General features: G+C 52.2%; 1 protein-coding gene and 1 long non-coding RNA gene across 4 annotated transcripts in view; one reads left to right on the top strand and one right to left on the bottom strand.

Annotated features, from left to right (window-relative positions):
* TLN1 (talin 1) overlaps positions 1–15,225 on the top strand; it is a 32,983-nt gene that overhangs the window by 419 nt on the left and 17,339 nt on the right. The window contains exons 1-20 of one of the 3 annotated variants that reach the window (XM_077912458.1): positions 4,263–4,411; positions 5,920–6,082; positions 6,318–6,415; positions 6,682–6,811; positions 6,918–7,070; positions 7,336–7,478; positions 7,584–7,711; positions 8,442–8,502; positions 9,140–9,244; positions 9,611–9,766; positions 11,102–11,203; positions 11,370–11,446; positions 11,694–11,874; positions 12,235–12,348; positions 12,473–12,581; positions 12,809–13,017; positions 13,170–13,268; positions 13,665–13,715; positions 14,264–14,431; positions 14,613–14,907. In XM_077912458.1, the coding sequence (XP_077768584.1) occupies positions 5,953–6,082; positions 6,318–6,415; positions 6,682–6,811; positions 6,918–7,070; positions 7,336–7,478; positions 7,584–7,711; positions 8,442–8,502; positions 9,140–9,244; positions 9,611–9,766; positions 11,102–11,203; positions 11,370–11,446; positions 11,694–11,874; positions 12,235–12,348; positions 12,473–12,581; positions 12,809–13,017; positions 13,170–13,268; positions 13,665–13,715; positions 14,264–14,431; positions 14,613–14,907 (2,509 nt within the window). In that variant the 5' untranslated portion in view covers positions 4,263–4,411; positions 5,920–5,952. Of the gene's footprint in view, positions 1–4,262; positions 4,412–5,919; positions 6,083–6,317; positions 6,416–6,681; positions 6,812–6,917; positions 7,071–7,335; positions 7,479–7,583; positions 7,712–8,441; positions 8,503–9,139; positions 9,245–9,610; positions 9,767–11,101; positions 11,204–11,369; positions 11,447–11,693; positions 11,875–12,234; positions 12,349–12,472; positions 12,582–12,808; positions 13,018–13,169; positions 13,269–13,664; positions 13,716–14,263; positions 14,432–14,612; positions 14,908–15,225 lie in introns of those variants that run through there. The other 2 variants (XM_077912457.1, XM_077912459.1) reach the window with 2 other exon arrangements.
* Positions 1,849–6,578, bottom strand: LOC144322442 (uncharacterized). Its single transcript, XR_013388097.1, has 3 exons — positions 4,255–6,578; positions 2,715–2,859; positions 1,849–2,297 (listed from the first exon to the last, which is right to left on the bottom strand). It is a non-coding gene; the product is annotated as an uncharacterized LOC144322442 (long non-coding RNA).

Raw genomic sequence — 15,225 nt, 5'->3', positions numbered from 1 at the left:
GCCGAGCCGGAGCCTCAGGGTGGGGCCGCACGGCCAGGACCGGGAAGCGAGCGCGAGGGCGGGTGGCAGCGCGGGTGGCAGGGCGGGCGGGGCCCTTGCGTCCGCTGTTTCGGGTCCTGTTGGAGAGGTCAGCGTCCAGTGTATCTCGGCTTGGGATCGGAAGTTAAGTAGGTCGTTTTAAGGGAGCCAAGCCTTTCCTGGGATCAAGTCCTCTCTGTCTGGAATAAGTTTTGGGGAGGGTGAGGAGTTGGGTGACAGTGAGGCGCAGGGCGGGGATCGGCTTTGAGGTTAGCTGATAGTGAGTATGCGGGTAGGAAAGCTGGGGGTGAGTTTGGGAATTAGGTAGAGTTGGGTTTAGGAATTAAAGGTTAGCTTACGGAGTTAAAAACCGGAGTTGACATTTAGAGTTACCAGTGTGAGTCGGGTCCGTTTTATGTAGGTAGAGTTTGGATTAGGTCATTATTCTGTTTCTGGCCAACGTAAGTCAAAGTTAGGGTTCAGGGCCGGTTTAAGGGTCAACACAGGATTTAAATTAGAAGTCCAGTTTTTTAGGGATTAGAGAACATTAGCATGGAACTAGGGATAAATCGCGAAGGGATGGATCAGAAGTCAAGTGAGACAACAGTTTTAGGCTTAGAGATCAACATTTAGAGTTAAGGTCAGGAAATTCATTCCTAGAGGTAAAAAGTAGATCAATATTAGGGATCAAGGATTGGGGACGGGTGTCTGCCAGGAAAGGGATGAATGTCAAAGCCAGTGTTGGGAAACAGGAACCAAATTAGGGTCAGGGTTAATATTAGGGATTAGGGTTAGTTTTATGGGGGTTATGGCTGAGGTTAGGGTAGCTGACCTTGGATATATTGAATTTAAGAGATTGGCAGTAGGTAGGTGCTCTCGTTTTGCAGGGAGGTCTCATTCCTACGTAGTTTCAGGGGTTCTCTAGCCCAGAGATAGGATAAACTCATTTCAGGTTAGGGATCTGGGCTTCAACTAGAATTGCAGGTATCTGGGATTCTAGCTTCTTTATTTCTGTTCTCTAAATCCAGTGTTCTTGCTGTGGTCACCATGGTTGAGGGGCAAGGGTTTATGGACTATGTTGTTTACAAGAGAGGTGTATAAGGCCTAGTCATAAGTGGGGGGACTACTTAGAGGGGACTGTGATTAAGGGGAGGCTGACCACAGATACGCTGTTGCCATGGGAGAAAGAAATGACTGAATCCTCTGAAGGTTCAGCCCCATGCCTCCCAGTCCCTTCCTTCTCTAGTTATTAAGTCCTCTTTCCAGCTCTGCTCCCTGGCCCTGCAGTTCATGCCCTCCCCACACATCCCGTTCCTGCAAGCAAGGTCCTGCATACAGAATTCTCCCCTCACCTCTAACTCTCCCATATTGTTATCTTACCACCAGTTCCCAGCTACAGTTCTGCCTCCCTTCCTACCCCTGAATCTGCACACCCTACCATAGTTTGCCCTCTCCCAAATCTGAGCTTTCCCATCATCTTAAAGCACTTTCCCACATTTTCCCCCACTCACCCACCTGCATACCTCCCGGTCATCTGCTGAATACCCCGTGCCAGCCCAACATAACGGTCAAGTACCCCCAGGCCCTGCTATATGCCAGCCCCTGGCTCTAAGCCTCCTTAATTTCTTGGTCCAGTTGTAGATCCCCTTCCCCCACCCCCCAAACAGAAAAGAGGAAATGAGACCCAAAGAGGAAACTGGGTCTTGCTGATCCCACGCCCAGCCAGGCCACTGACCACACCTCCCATTTCACTCCCAGCCTGACCCTGCCGCTGACCACAGCACTATCCCCTCCCCAGTAAGACCCAGCCACCCCCACCAACTCCGGCTTTGCTTATACACTGCCAGTGTCCCTTCACTCTCCCCACTACCCCATCCCAGCCTTATTTAGTCACTGACCACTGCCCCATCTCATCTCAGCCTCCTGAAACCTAATCTAACCTCTGACCTCACTCTGTCATTCTGACTTATAATTATTTCCCTATCCTGATCCAGTGGCTGATCATATACGTATTTTTCCTACCACCATCTTCTCCAGCCTTTCTCTACACCTTGGCAGACTAGATACAGTCACTAACCTCATCACTTTTGCCCCTACCTGGTGTTAACCAATCACATCCCCATCTTCTGTGCCCCGGAGCCTCATCTTCATATACCCAGCTCAACCCAATCCTTTCCTTCCCCCCTTCCCAATTCCTTACCTAAACTCAAGCCACCCTGGCCACCAAGTGGCTACTGATGACAGGCTGTGGGACTCCACTCTGACTTTGGCCCTGGTCCCTGAAGGTTGACAGGACAGTCATCAGGTCCTGAGAGTTTGACCTCTTGAAACTACAAATAAGTGACATCCTCCTCTCTGTCATCACTTCTCACTTGGGCTAATGCAGTGTCTTTCTGACCAACCTCCAAGGTAACTGCCAGCATGATTTTCCAAAATCCAGTTCTGGTCATGCCCCTTTTCTGCTTAAAGCTTCCGTTGGCCTGCTGTTGCCCTCCAGTAGGTAAAATACTCCTTCCTCTCTACTCCTCCCCTGCCTTTCCACCCTAACCCTGACTTCGCCATCACTGCTCCCTTGCAGGTACCATGCGCTTCAACCAGCCTGCCTACTCATTTCCCCCAATGCTCCTCCATGATTTCCTGCTCTTCCACCTTTGCTTATGCTCTTCTCTCTGCCTGGAATGCTACCCCTGACTCACCTCCTACTGGGATAGTGGAGACAACTTGGGCTTTGGAATCAGAGAGACATGGGTTCCAATCCTGGCTTCACAACTTATTAGCTGTATGACTTTGGAGAAGATCCTTGAATGAGTATTTAACATCTTTGCACCTCAGTTTCTTAATCTGTAAAAATGGAAATAATCATACTTATCTTGCCAGGTTGTTGTAAAGTTTAAATGAAATTACGTATACAAAGAAATTGACATAATCATCAATTAAAGGTAGTTCCTTATGATTTTTTTTTTATTATCTTTATTTTAAGCCCTAACTTCAAATGACACTTTTCACAGACATTTTTTTGGTACCTCTTCCCTAACCTAAAGGGATCTCTCCCCTAAACACGCGCCTCTTGACTCTTACCACATCCTGCCCTGTGTTAAAATTCTGTATTTAGCTTATCCACTCAACTAACTGGGAAACACCCCCTCACCCCCCCCACCCCCAACGAAAGCGAAGGCTAGGGCTTGCTCTTCTTGCTTCCCAGTCACTGGGAGTTTGGCTCAGGGCTTTTTTCACAACAGACCCTCAGAAATGCCTGTTGGGTAAATGGAGGGAGAATGTCTATGTAAAGGGAAGAGAGATGTTGGAGCAAGTTGCTCTCTTACCAATAGAGGTGTGTGTGTTTGTGGGGAAGCTGTGTGCGTGGGATGGGGTCTTTACAGGAAGATAATGTGGTTGTGATGGGGTCTGTGTAGGGACTGCATGTTTGAGATAATGTATATGTAGAGACAGTTTAAGTAGCTTTGTGGGAAAGAGCTCTGTGCATAAACCAGGGTGCAGATGGGGAAAATGAATATGCATAGATCGGTGTAGGTGGTGAGGGGCTGTGTTGAGAGAGATCAAGTCCAGCCCTTCAGCTGCCCAGTCCAGCCTTAAATGAGCCTCCAGCAGCCCAAGGCCGGATATGTCATTCTCACCCACAACCCCCCCCACCCCTCCTCCCCGTGGTTGCCGACTCAGAGGCCAAATTTGGTAACAGACTGAGTGTTACTCCCCCAACCCTCATACATTCTGACTTTGTCTTCAGCTTTCTCTCTCCCTTGTCCCTTTCCATAGCTCCCTGTCTTTCTGCAGCTCCCTTTGTGGGGCTCTGCTCTGACTCTATTCTCCATGTACCCCAAATTCTTTACCCCCAATACTTACATTCCATTCCTTGCTGGGATTTGACCTCTTGTCCTCCACCCCCACCCCACCCCCAATTGCCCAACTCCTCTGGAATGCATCTCAGGAATGTCTTGAGGGAGGAGGAGTTCCCTGGGAGGGGGATATGGTGGGGGGGGTGGGGGACATTGTTGCTGTTTCATAAAACGTGATAGAAAAGGGAGCAAAGTTTTCAGGCCAGAGCAGGAACTGGATAGCTTCTCCCCATACTTCCAAGGGCCTCGTTCTTTGCCCTCATCACCCTCAGTTAACACCTCCATTCCCTTTCCTCCCTCACCATCTTGTCACTCTGTGGGTATCCACTCAGAACCAGCCTGGGAGGGTAGGCATGACTCATCTCTCTTATCGGGGTCTCACCAGAGGTTTCCGTGCTTGAAGAAGGGGGTGTCCATATGTCCGGAGGAAATGGGGGAGGCTTTCAGCTTAGAGTGGAGGATCCTTTCAGTGCTGCCCTCAACATCTCTGACTCCTCCACTTCGCTGACCTTCCAGCCCTCCAGCAGCCTCACAGCCAGGTCTGTCAAGCTACTGGGAGAGGTGACCGAGAAATGGGGAGGTGGGCAGAGAGCTGGGGAGACTGGAAGAGTCCTCATTTGTTTGGAAATAAGAGAGTGAGCCATGGTTTCTTGGGAGACTCTGGACTGTTTCTAAGGTCAGAAGCGGTCTAGCGCATCCCTGACCCGTACCTCTCCCACACAGGCCCGCCTCCTGTCTCTGGATTTTCAGTCTCCTCCACCTCACCCTTCCTAACCTCTTCACCCTCCAAAAACCTATCCCTTCCCAACTTCCCTGGCTCTCAGCCAGCCCCTGTACCCCAGCACCCCCACCTGTTCCAGCCTACCCCTGGTCCTGCGTTCCCCCCTTGGGGCTGGCAGCCTACTGGGAGGGGGTGGGTGGCCCAGGTTTGTTCATTCTCTTAGTTGAAAGGAACCAATCTCTGTACCAAACCGGGTCACATCATCAGCTGCCAGGCAGACTTGTCCTCTCATGCCCTGGGTGCCATCTGCCACCTGCCAGGAAGGGCGCCTCCAGCCTACTGAGAGGTGGTGCCAAGGAGGGACAGGGAGGTCAGGGCGTGGTGGGTATCTTGAGCTGCACTGAAAACACCAGCAAGTGAGACAGCGGGACGGACTTGAGAAGGACTTACTGAAGATGGGAGAACTTGTAAGGAGTTGTTGTGAGGGCAGGCTGGGTATTCGCTTGGTGACTTGGAGCAAGGACCAAGTTAGAGGGACTGGGCTCTTCATCTGACCTGCCTGGAAACTCCCCCACCTACCCCACCATGGTCTCTGATATCCATTCTGCAAAACTGAAGAGCTGAGATCCCTCTGGATTAGAGAATCATCATTCTAGCTTGACTGCCAGGGAAGCCAAATATGGGGCCAGGCTTCTTGGGAAGGCCCTTCCCTCTCTAGTTAGAGGAAAGCAGGGGGTGAGAGTAGGCTGTTTGGTCTCCCTGCTAGGCTAGCTAGAGTCGGTGTTTGCAGGCTTCGTTTGCAGGCTTCAGGATCTCTTGGGAATTACCTAATATAACGTCTTCATTTTGCAGAGAAGGAGGCTAAAGCTGTCAGAGGGAAGGTCACATGATGAGTCAGGGCAGAGCTCTGAAAATCCCAGACAGGAAAAAGCAAGACCTAGTTAGAGACAAAAAGAGAAAAAGACTGAACCAAGAAAAAATAAAAACAAGGCTGAGACAGGGCTAGAAAAGGAGCAGGGTAAGGAGCAAGAGAGAGAGAGACACTTGGCAGAAAGAAGGGAGGCACACATTCTAGTGGTAGGGACAAAATGGTGTCCTCAGGGAACACCACTTTGCAGACCAGACTCCTTCACATATCTTAGGTGGTTAGGATTGGTTCTTTAGGTGTACATAATCTTTCACTCTTTAAAATTCTGAAATAAAACAACTACGTTACTATTTGCTCTGGTAAGTCCCTCTCAAAAACACCTCTCCCTGGGGCTCCATCTTGGGGACCTCCTCTCCTCTACTGAGGATATGTTTTAATGCCCTGACCCCACGGGCCAGGTATAGCCAGGCTGGAGAAGAGAAGCTGCCACCATGGTTGCACTTTCGCTGAAGATCAGCATTGGGAATGTGGTGAAGACCATGCAGTTTGAGCCATCCACCATGGTGTATGATGCCTGTCGCATCATTCGTGAGCGCATCCCAGAGGCCCTGGCTGGCCCTCGTAAGTCTGAGTACCCCGGTGGCAGGTGGGGGAAAGTCCCTTGTTCCCAGGCTCTTGGCTTTAAGGGATGACCCCGTTGTCCCTCAAGGCTACACATCCCTCAGGCCTGTGCTCCATGGTTCCCTCTCTCCCCTTTAGGCCCTCAGGCCCTGGGGAAATAGTAAGGGGCAACAGAGCAGCTGTTCAGCCACACTGGGGTCCTCGTGAGTCTGAGGGAATCCAACCTCTCTTTCAGCCAGCGACTTTGGGCTATTCCTGTCAGATGATGACCCCAAAAAAGGTATATGGCTGGAGGCCGGGAAAGCTTTGGATTACTACATGCTCCGCAATGGGGTGAGTATCACTTCAGCAAGGGCCGCCAACATTCTCTTCCATCAGCATCCCTGACTTCACCTCCTGTTTTCAGTACCTATACCTGTTGTCTCTGACCCTCTCCAGGCTTTTTATCACAGGCAATCAAATTACCCTGCTTTTGAGTGAGCCACCACAGTCTTGCTTTTAGTCACCTACCTTCCCACCCCGCCCCCGTCTGGCTGTGGAAAAAGGAAGTAGTACCTCCAGCTTCAAGTGGGCCCCTCCTCCTATTCCTGCCCCAACAGGACACCATGGAGTACAGGAAGAAACAGAGGCCCCTGAAAATCCGTATGCTCGATGGAACTGTGAAGACTATCATGGTGGATGACTCTAAGACTGTCACCGACATGCTCATGACCATCTGTGCCCGCATTGGTAAGGGGTCTCGGTGGGGCAGAGGGCTCAGGAATGGAGGCTTCAGCTCTACCAAAAAACAAGTATGCCATGCCCAGGATGCAACCAATCCCTCGCCCTCCCCCAGGCATCACCAACCATGATGAATATTCCCTGGTTCGAGAGCTGATGGAAGAGAAAAAGGAGGAGGTAACAGGAACCTTACGAAAAGATAAGACACTGCTGCGAGATGAAAAGAAGATGGAGAAACTAAAGCAGAAGTTGCACACAGATGATGAGTGTAAGCAGAAGGAGAAAAAAGAGGGCCCTGGAAATGGTTGGGGGAAAGGGGTGGGGGTGGGGGCAACTGTTGATTGGTTAGTTATTGAATACCTGCTTTTGCAAGACACTGTTTTAGACACAGGATGCATCAGTAATAAAGTCCTACACTCAGAACTTATTGGTAAGAGAAGGTAGGAGATAAAGAACAGACAAACAAAAAGCCAGAGACCAGACACCACAGGCACCCTAGGGGCTTGGCACTGAGGGGACTCTGTGTGTCCCAGTGAACTGGCTGGACCATGGCCGCACGCTGAGGGAACAGGGGGTGGAGGAGCATGAGACACTTCTGCTGCGGAGGAAGTTCTTCTACTCAGACCAGAATGTGGACTCCCGGGACCCTGTACAGCTGAACCTCCTTTATGTGCAGGTGTGGAGAGGATTTGCCTGGGCTAAGGGAGGTAGGGAGGGGGGCAGAGGCACTGCGAGGGCATCCCACACCCACACACAACACTTGCTGCCATGTGTCCTCCAGGCACGAGATGACATCCTCAATGGCTCCCACCCTGTCTCCTTCGACAAGGCCTGTGAGTTTGCTGGCTTCCAATGCCAGATCCAGTTTGGGCCCCACAATGAGCAGAAGCACAAGGCTGGCTTCCTTGAGTGAGTGACCCGCATCCCACACCCTGTTAGGGCCCAGGACTTACTGCCGTTGCAACCTCAACAGTCCTGCCCACCCCCACCCCCACCAGGCCTTCTCTCTCTGTTTCCTCTTCCGATGCACCCAGGGTTTGACCCACATGGGTACCGTTTTTGCTGCCATCAGCTATATACCTCCTCACTGGTCCCATGTGGAGTATGAATGTAGTCCAGAATCTCTGCCTCTACCCCGTACCTCTCAAGCAAGCATGGAACTTTTTTGAGCTTCTCTGAAGAATTTCACTGCAGTAGCCACAGGAAAACAGTACATTTCTCCTCCCAGGGAACACAGACTTAGAAAGCCTCACAAGTCTCATCCACTGATACTCCTCAGAATGTGTAGAGTTCAGCGTGGCTTGCTTAGCTTTCTATGTGCATGGTCATTCTCCTACTGAGCTCCTTCTCCTCCTGGTTTCCTGTGGTAGTGCTCTAGACCCTCTTTCCCTCAGGGACAGCCTACAACTCAGGTTCCCTCAGTCCCTTCCCCTGTAGGGAGAGACACAGGCTGCAGTCAAGAGCTAATGCTAGATCATCTTGATTTCACGGATAATCCAGACTCTGTTCCCTCGAGCCTTCCTTCTCCCCAAAGATAACACTGTCCTAGACATTTCCTCATGCCCCCAGGCCCACAGTCCATGGCCTACATATCCCTGATGCTGTCCACTCCGTGCTGACCCTCCCTTTTCTGGTGTAGCCTGAAGGACTTCCTGCCCAAGGAGTATGTGAAGCAGAAGGGAGAGCGTAAGATCTTCCAGGTGAATGGGGGTAGGGGAAAGTGTTTGGGATGCCTTGGGAGCTTTGCTACTTAATCCTACTGACTGAATGGACCCCTGCCCCTTCCTTATCTCCTTCCACCCCGCTTCCACCCATCAAACTCTTCTCCCACCTCTCCTGTGCCAAGAAAGCAGAAGACCTGGGCTTTTCGTTTCAGCTCCATCACTGCATTTGCTGTGGAATTCAATTCAGTGTTCTTGTTTTCTTTTCTTTGCCTCTAACTCGGGATGACAGTGCCTGCCCTGGGTGGGATTGATAGGAGAATCAAATGAGACAGTATGCCTGAAGTTACTGTGAAAAGTATATCTTTGTACAAATGTAAAGTGTTATCCCCACTTCTTGAGTACTCAGCCCAAAAAGCCTTCTATTTGACCTTCTACTTATCTGTTCGTGTCTCCAGAACATCTGCAAGTTGTTTAACTATATTCCTTGAAGTGTCGCTTCTGTGTATCCTCTGTCCACCCCCATCCTGTCACCCTCTCATTTCTCATACCCTGCACCCTCTAACCTTTCCTGTGTCTCCCACAGTACGTTCCCATTGTGGTTAACGTCGCAACTTGTCTGTGACACCATCCCCCCATGTTTTGCTAAACGTTTTTCCCCATTTCCCACTCTAAGGCACACAAGAACTGTGGGCAGATGAGTGAGATCGAGGCCAAGGTTCGCTACGTGAAGCTAGCCCGTTCCCTCAAGACCTATGGTGTCTCCTTCTTTCTGGTGAAGGTGGGTGACAGACCCTTCTCAGTCTGTCCACCTTATTCCCATTCTTCCCCTTTCCCCTCAAAGTCTGGCCCTGCCCTTGGTCACATTTTCCATCATCCCTATGAGTCCCATTCTCCGTGGAAACGTGTGGGGTTGTCAGCCCTCTCTACTGCTCACTTGGCTGCTGCCCCTGTGCCCTTGCTTCTCCCTAGAGGAGTTTGTGGCTCCCTGCAGACACCACCCCCACCTCAGCGCCCCCACCCCCCCAACCCCTGTTTGGCTCTCCCACAATCCTTAGCACCCCCTGGTGGTCTAGATAGGATCTGCTCATTCACTCCTTGTCTGATATCTCTGGCCACCATACCAAAGACAGCCTCTGCCTCACAGGAAAAGATGAAAGGAAAGAACAAGCTGGTGCCTAGGCTTCTGGGCATCACTAAGGAGTGTGTGATGCGGGTGGACGAGAAGACCAAAGAGGTGATCCAGGAATGGAGCCTCACCAACATCAAACGCTGGGCTGCCTCTCCCAAGAGCTTCACCCTGGTGAGTCTGGGGGCCACAGGGAAAGGGCTTTGGAATTTCCAGTCCAGGGGCAGCTGCACAGGTCTTTCCTGTCTCTCAGGATAATGTACTGAGCCCCAGGATAATCATTGAGTGACTCCAGAAAAAAGGAGAACTCTGCAACAGTTGCAAGACCACAGAGGTCAGAGTAGAGGAGAAGCTTTCCTAGAGAGTAGGTGATGTTTAAATGAAGCAGTCTTTAAAATCATCAGGACTGGGCAGTCTGGGTGGCTCAGCGGTTTAGTGCCGCCTTCAGCCCAGGACCTGATCCTGGAGACCTGGGATCGAGTCCCACGTTGCGCTCCCTGCATGGAGCCTGCTTCTCCCTCTGCCTGTGTCTCTGCCTCTCTATCTCTCTCTCTCCCTCTGTCTCTCTCATGAAAAAATAAATAAAATATTTTTTTAAATAAATAAATAAAATCATCAGGACAGGGACACCTGGGTGGCTCAGTGGTTGAGCATCTGCCTTCGCATCAGGGCGTGATCCCAGGGTCCTGGGATCAAGTTCCACATCAGACTCTCGACAGAGAGCCTGCTTCTCCCTCTGCCTGTGTCTCTGCCTCTCTCTGTCTCTCATGAATAAATAAATAAAATCTTTAGAAAAAAAAAATCATCAGGACAGAACCATCACCAGTGAACTGGGCTTGTAGGAAACTTGAGAGAGAAAAAAAGGTGATAGAAAAATAATCCTCAGCAGCAGCTATGTAGTAGTTTTCCTCCTGGCTTTGTATTTTGGTGTGCTGGATGGTTAACTGATACCACCTTGATGAAGTACCCCCATGAAGGGATGAGAGTTTAGTAAAGGCTATTTTTCCATTCTAGGTACTAGGACTAACCGTCAGTTACAAGTCATTCAATGATAAATACTTGTGTCTTCCCAACTTTATTATCAGGAGGAAAGAAAAGAGATTTTCTGGATGGCATGTGTTTGATACTATGTAGCACAAAGACTGCTCCTCATAAACAAAATGTTGCCCTCCAGGGAGGCAAAGAAAGAAAGCGGAAATCAGGGAACCCTGGGTGGCGCAGCGGTTTAGCGCCTGCCTTTGGCCCAGGACGTGATCCTGGAGACCCGGGATTGAATCCCACGTCGGGCTCCCGGTGCATGGAGCCTGCTTCTCCCTCTGCCTATGTCTCTGCCTCTCTCTCTCTCTCTGTGTGACTATCATAAATAAATAAAAAAATTAAAAAAAAAAAAAAAAAGAAAGCGGAAATCAAAGAAGGGCAGGATTCCCCCCCAGAGCTGCCCACATTCCACCCTCTTCTATCCTGGGTAGATGCCGGCTGTCTCACCAAGCCCCCACCTTGTCACCCTAGGACTTCGGGGACTACCAAGATGGCTACTACTCAGTACAGACGACAGAAGGGGAGCAGATCGCACAGCTCATCGCCGGCTACATCGATATCATCCTTAAGAAGGTGCCACCCCAGCCTTCTGCTCAGTCTTCCCTTATCTTCTGTCCAAGCCAGTCCTTTCAAAGTGAGGGGGACCCAGATTCTGGAAGAAGGCGGACCAGGGGAAGATGAGGCTGCCTTTTCCCTCCCTTTCTCTTTTTTAATTGTTGTTCCTTTTCCCTTCCTACAGAAAAAAAGCAAGGATCATTTTGGGCTGGAGGGAGACGAGGAGTCTACTATGCTGGAGGACTCAGTTTCCCCCAAAAAGTATGAAGGGAACTGGGCTGATCCCATCTATCAGGGGCAGGGAAGGCAGGGAGACTCTAGTGACTTCTGACGGGGTGGGGGGCAGGGGTGGGGGGAATCCCTAGGATGGTTCTTTAACCAGTTGCAGGCCATATCATGACACCTCATGCACCCCCTAGACCACAGGACCTGCAAAGGTGGTAGAGCTGGGTGGGAGGGGGGTGAGAGCACAGACTTCTGAGTGCTGCCCAGCATATACCCTCTCTAGGTCGACAGTCCTCCAGCAGCAGTATAACCGGGTGGGGAAGGTGGAGCACGGCTCTGTGGCCCTGCCTGCTATCATGCGCTCTGGAGCCTCCGGTCCTGAAAATTTCCAGATGGGCAGCATGCCACCAGCCCAGCAGCAGATTACCAGTGGCCAGATGCACCGAGGACACATGCCCCCTTTGGTAAGAGTGCATCCGCTGCCACCATAGTACCAGCTGGACCCAGCCAGGAGCTAGGCAGTCTTTTCCTATGTCCCTATTTTTTTTTAAGATTTATTTATTTATTTATGAGAGAGAGAGAGAGAGAGAGAGAGAGGCAGAGACACAGGCAGAGGGAGAAGCAGGCTCCATGCCGGGAGCCCGATGCAGGATTCGATCCCGGGACTCCAGGATCACGTCCTGGGCCAAAGGCAGGAGCCAAACTGCTGAGCCACCCAGGGATCCCCTTACGTCCCTATTTGTATTCCTATCTCCAGCCTAAAGTTCTCCTGTACCTTTTCTTGCCTCTAAACGCTCCCTGTTTCTCCTCCCCTCGTCATATAGACGTCAGCCCAGCAGGCACTCACTGGGACCATTAACTCCAGCATGCAGGCTGTGCAGGCTGCCCAGGCCACTCTGGATGACTTTGACACTCTGCCCCCTCTGGGCCAGGATGCTGTGAGTATGGGAAGGAGGAGAGGCCAGCGGTGCTGGGACTCTCTGGAGGGATTGGAGTTAACCAAACCAGAGCAGATCCTGAGCTTTGCCTCTCTCCCTCTCTCACTGTCTCTCTCTCTCTCAGGCCTCTAAGGCCTGGCGTAAGAACAAGATGGATGAATCAAAGCATGAGATCCACTCCCAGGTAGATGCCATCACAGCTGGTACTGCCTCTGTGGTGAACCTGACGGCGGGTAAGCCGGATGCCAAGTTCTCTGTATGGTGGGACGGGGGAGGAGGAGCGCGTGCAAGCACAAGTGTGACTGGCTCTGGGTGGGACTGCACCTTGACTCAGAAGAGACTGCCTATACGTCTCTCTCAGGATGTGCATGTGACTAACACCTATGACTGGGCGCCTTCCCCGCCCATCGGCTGGCCTGCCCACCTCTGACACATGCTCCTCTTCCTCCTCTGCCCCCAGGAGACCCTGCAGAGACAGACTATACAGCCGTGGGCTGTGCGGTCACTACCATCTCCTCCAACCTCACGGAGATGTCCCGAGGCGTGAAGCTGCTGGCCGCCCTGCTGGAGGACGAAGGGGGCAGTGGCCGGCCCCTGCTACAGGCCGCCAAGGGCCTTGCCGGGGCGGTGTCAGAGCTGCTGCGCAGCGCCCAGCCAGCCAGCGCTGAGGTCGGGGGTCGCGGGCTGGCACCAGGGAGGAGAGCCCAAAGAAGGGGGCAGGCTGGGCTATAGGGTGGAAGTATGGGACCTATGGGCCAGGAGGACCCATGGGCATGTGGGCAGGAATTAGGCAGCTTCTGACTGGCGTCCACTCTCCACAGCCCCGTCAGAACCTGCTGCAAGCAGCTGGGAACGTGGGCCAGGCCAGTGGGGAGTTGTTGCAGCAAATTGGGGAAAGTGATACTGACCCCCACTTCCAGGTTAGTGATCTACCCATCCCCTGGAACATAAGCTTCTTGGAGCTAACCTCTGACCCTGAGTCTAGCTCCTGATCCTGTTACTACAAATTGACTCATCAGAGCCAATCTGAACTTCTATTTGCAGGGGATAACACTGGGAACCTCCAGTCCCTTTTTGGGGGATGAGAATTCAGAATCCCTGAGTCCAAACCAAATCTACTAGTTCACCCTTGGCTGATTGATATATTGTAGCCTCCTGTCATCTTTTCCTTATCTTCCCTATATATAGCCCTTGTCACAACTTGACATCTTGAAGCCCCCTCCCTGCCACCCCAAGGACACTGTTCCTCTAGCTCCCCCTTCCCCACCCCATGCCAGTTTCCTCACCTGACTTGTCATCCTGGATTTCCCATGCAGATATGTGCACCCAGAGGGGCTGGGGTTCGATCTGCCCCCGATTCCCCCACGGTAACGGCCTCTGGCCTGGGCCTTCCTAGCTTTGTCCTCTCTGAGCCGCATACACTCGCTCTGCACCTCTCCCCCAGCCCCCTAGGGGGAACAGAATGTGATGGGAGACTGGAGGCATATCACAGGCAGGGCTGGGGAAAATGGGATCAGGGAGGGTTGTACGGGGTCTTGTACTCCAGGGTGACTCCAAACCACAATTGAGAAGAAATGGAGGAGGGAAGCTAGGAGTGGGAGGGACCCCAAGAGGCGCCTCTCTCCATCCTACTGTAACAGTGCTGCCTGTCCCTCCCCATCGCCGTCCGAGTGTATCCGCCTCATGCATTTCTACCTTTGGTGTAGGCTCTGTTTCTCTTGGTGTGGGTTTGTTCCTTGGTGGGGGTCTGTCTCACTGGGCGCTCGAGGAAGGGGCTTGGGTTGGCTTCTGGTGGCTTCTGCATACACTGTCCTATGATTGGAGTCGGGGAAAAATGAAACAGCTTATGCCTCTGAGAAGGGTCCATAGACCCCAAGCCCATCCTTGGGCCCTGCTGACAGCTGTTCCCTCACAGGATGTACTAATGCAGCTGGCTAAGGCTGTGGCAAGTGCCGCAGCTGCCTTGGTCCTCAAGGCCAAGAGCGTGGCCCAGCGGACAGAGGACTCGGGGCTTCAGAGCCAGGTCATTGCCGCAGCAACACAGTGCGCCTTGTCCACCTCCCAGCTGGTGGCCTGCACCAAGGTGAGCCCCAGGGCTTGTGCTGGCTCACACCAAGGGGTGATGGTGCAATGCCCAAGAACCTCTCATTTCACCTCTTTGGCTCATCCTTAACCTATCCCAGGGACTGTTGCAAAAGCCACAGACACCTTCCACTGCCCAACTCCTTTCCATGGCCTTCATCTCTGACACTGTTTGCCTACAGGTGGTGGCACCTACAATCAGCTCACCTGTCTGCCAGGAGCAGCTGGTGGAGGCCGGACGCCTGGTGGCCAAAGCCGTGGAAGGCTGTGTATCTGCCTCCCAGGCAGCCACAGAAGATGGGCAGCTGCTGCGGGGGGTAGGAGCAGCGGCCACAGCTGTCACCCAGGCCCTGAATGAGCTGCTGCAGCATGTTAAGGCCCACGCCACAGGGGCCGGGCCTGCTGGCCGTTACGACCAGGCCACTGACACCATCCTCACAGTCACCGAGAACATCTTCAGTTCTATGGGCGATGCTGGTAAGAATACCACTCCTGGGAAGACAGAGAACCCCAGTGAGGCTCCCAGAGCCCAGTGGACATTCCCTTGCAGACCTGCCACCTCCTGCTAAGGACTCAGCACAGGAGACTAGGTGTTGTCTCTGAAAGCTCAGTTTCCCATCCATAAAGCAGGAATATGACCATCCCTGTTCTGACTTCTTTGGTGCATTTAGAGAATATACAGAAGCGTACACCAGAGCTGGAGTTGGAAGGTGGCGTTATGAAGAGCTAGCCTTCTCCACTCCACCTTACCCCCTCACCCCCAAAGCCTTCAAAAGGAGTATCTCATCCTCTCAA

Source organism: Canis aureus, chromosome 10 (genome assembly GCF_053574225.1).
Source record: "Canis aureus isolate CA01 chromosome 10, VMU_Caureus_v.1.0, whole genome shotgun sequence".
NCBI classification, from domain to species: domain Eukaryota; kingdom Metazoa; phylum Chordata; class Mammalia; order Carnivora; family Canidae; genus Canis; species Canis aureus.
Note: the sequence above shows the minus strand (reverse complement) of the source record. Positions and strands in the feature narration are given on the sequence as shown.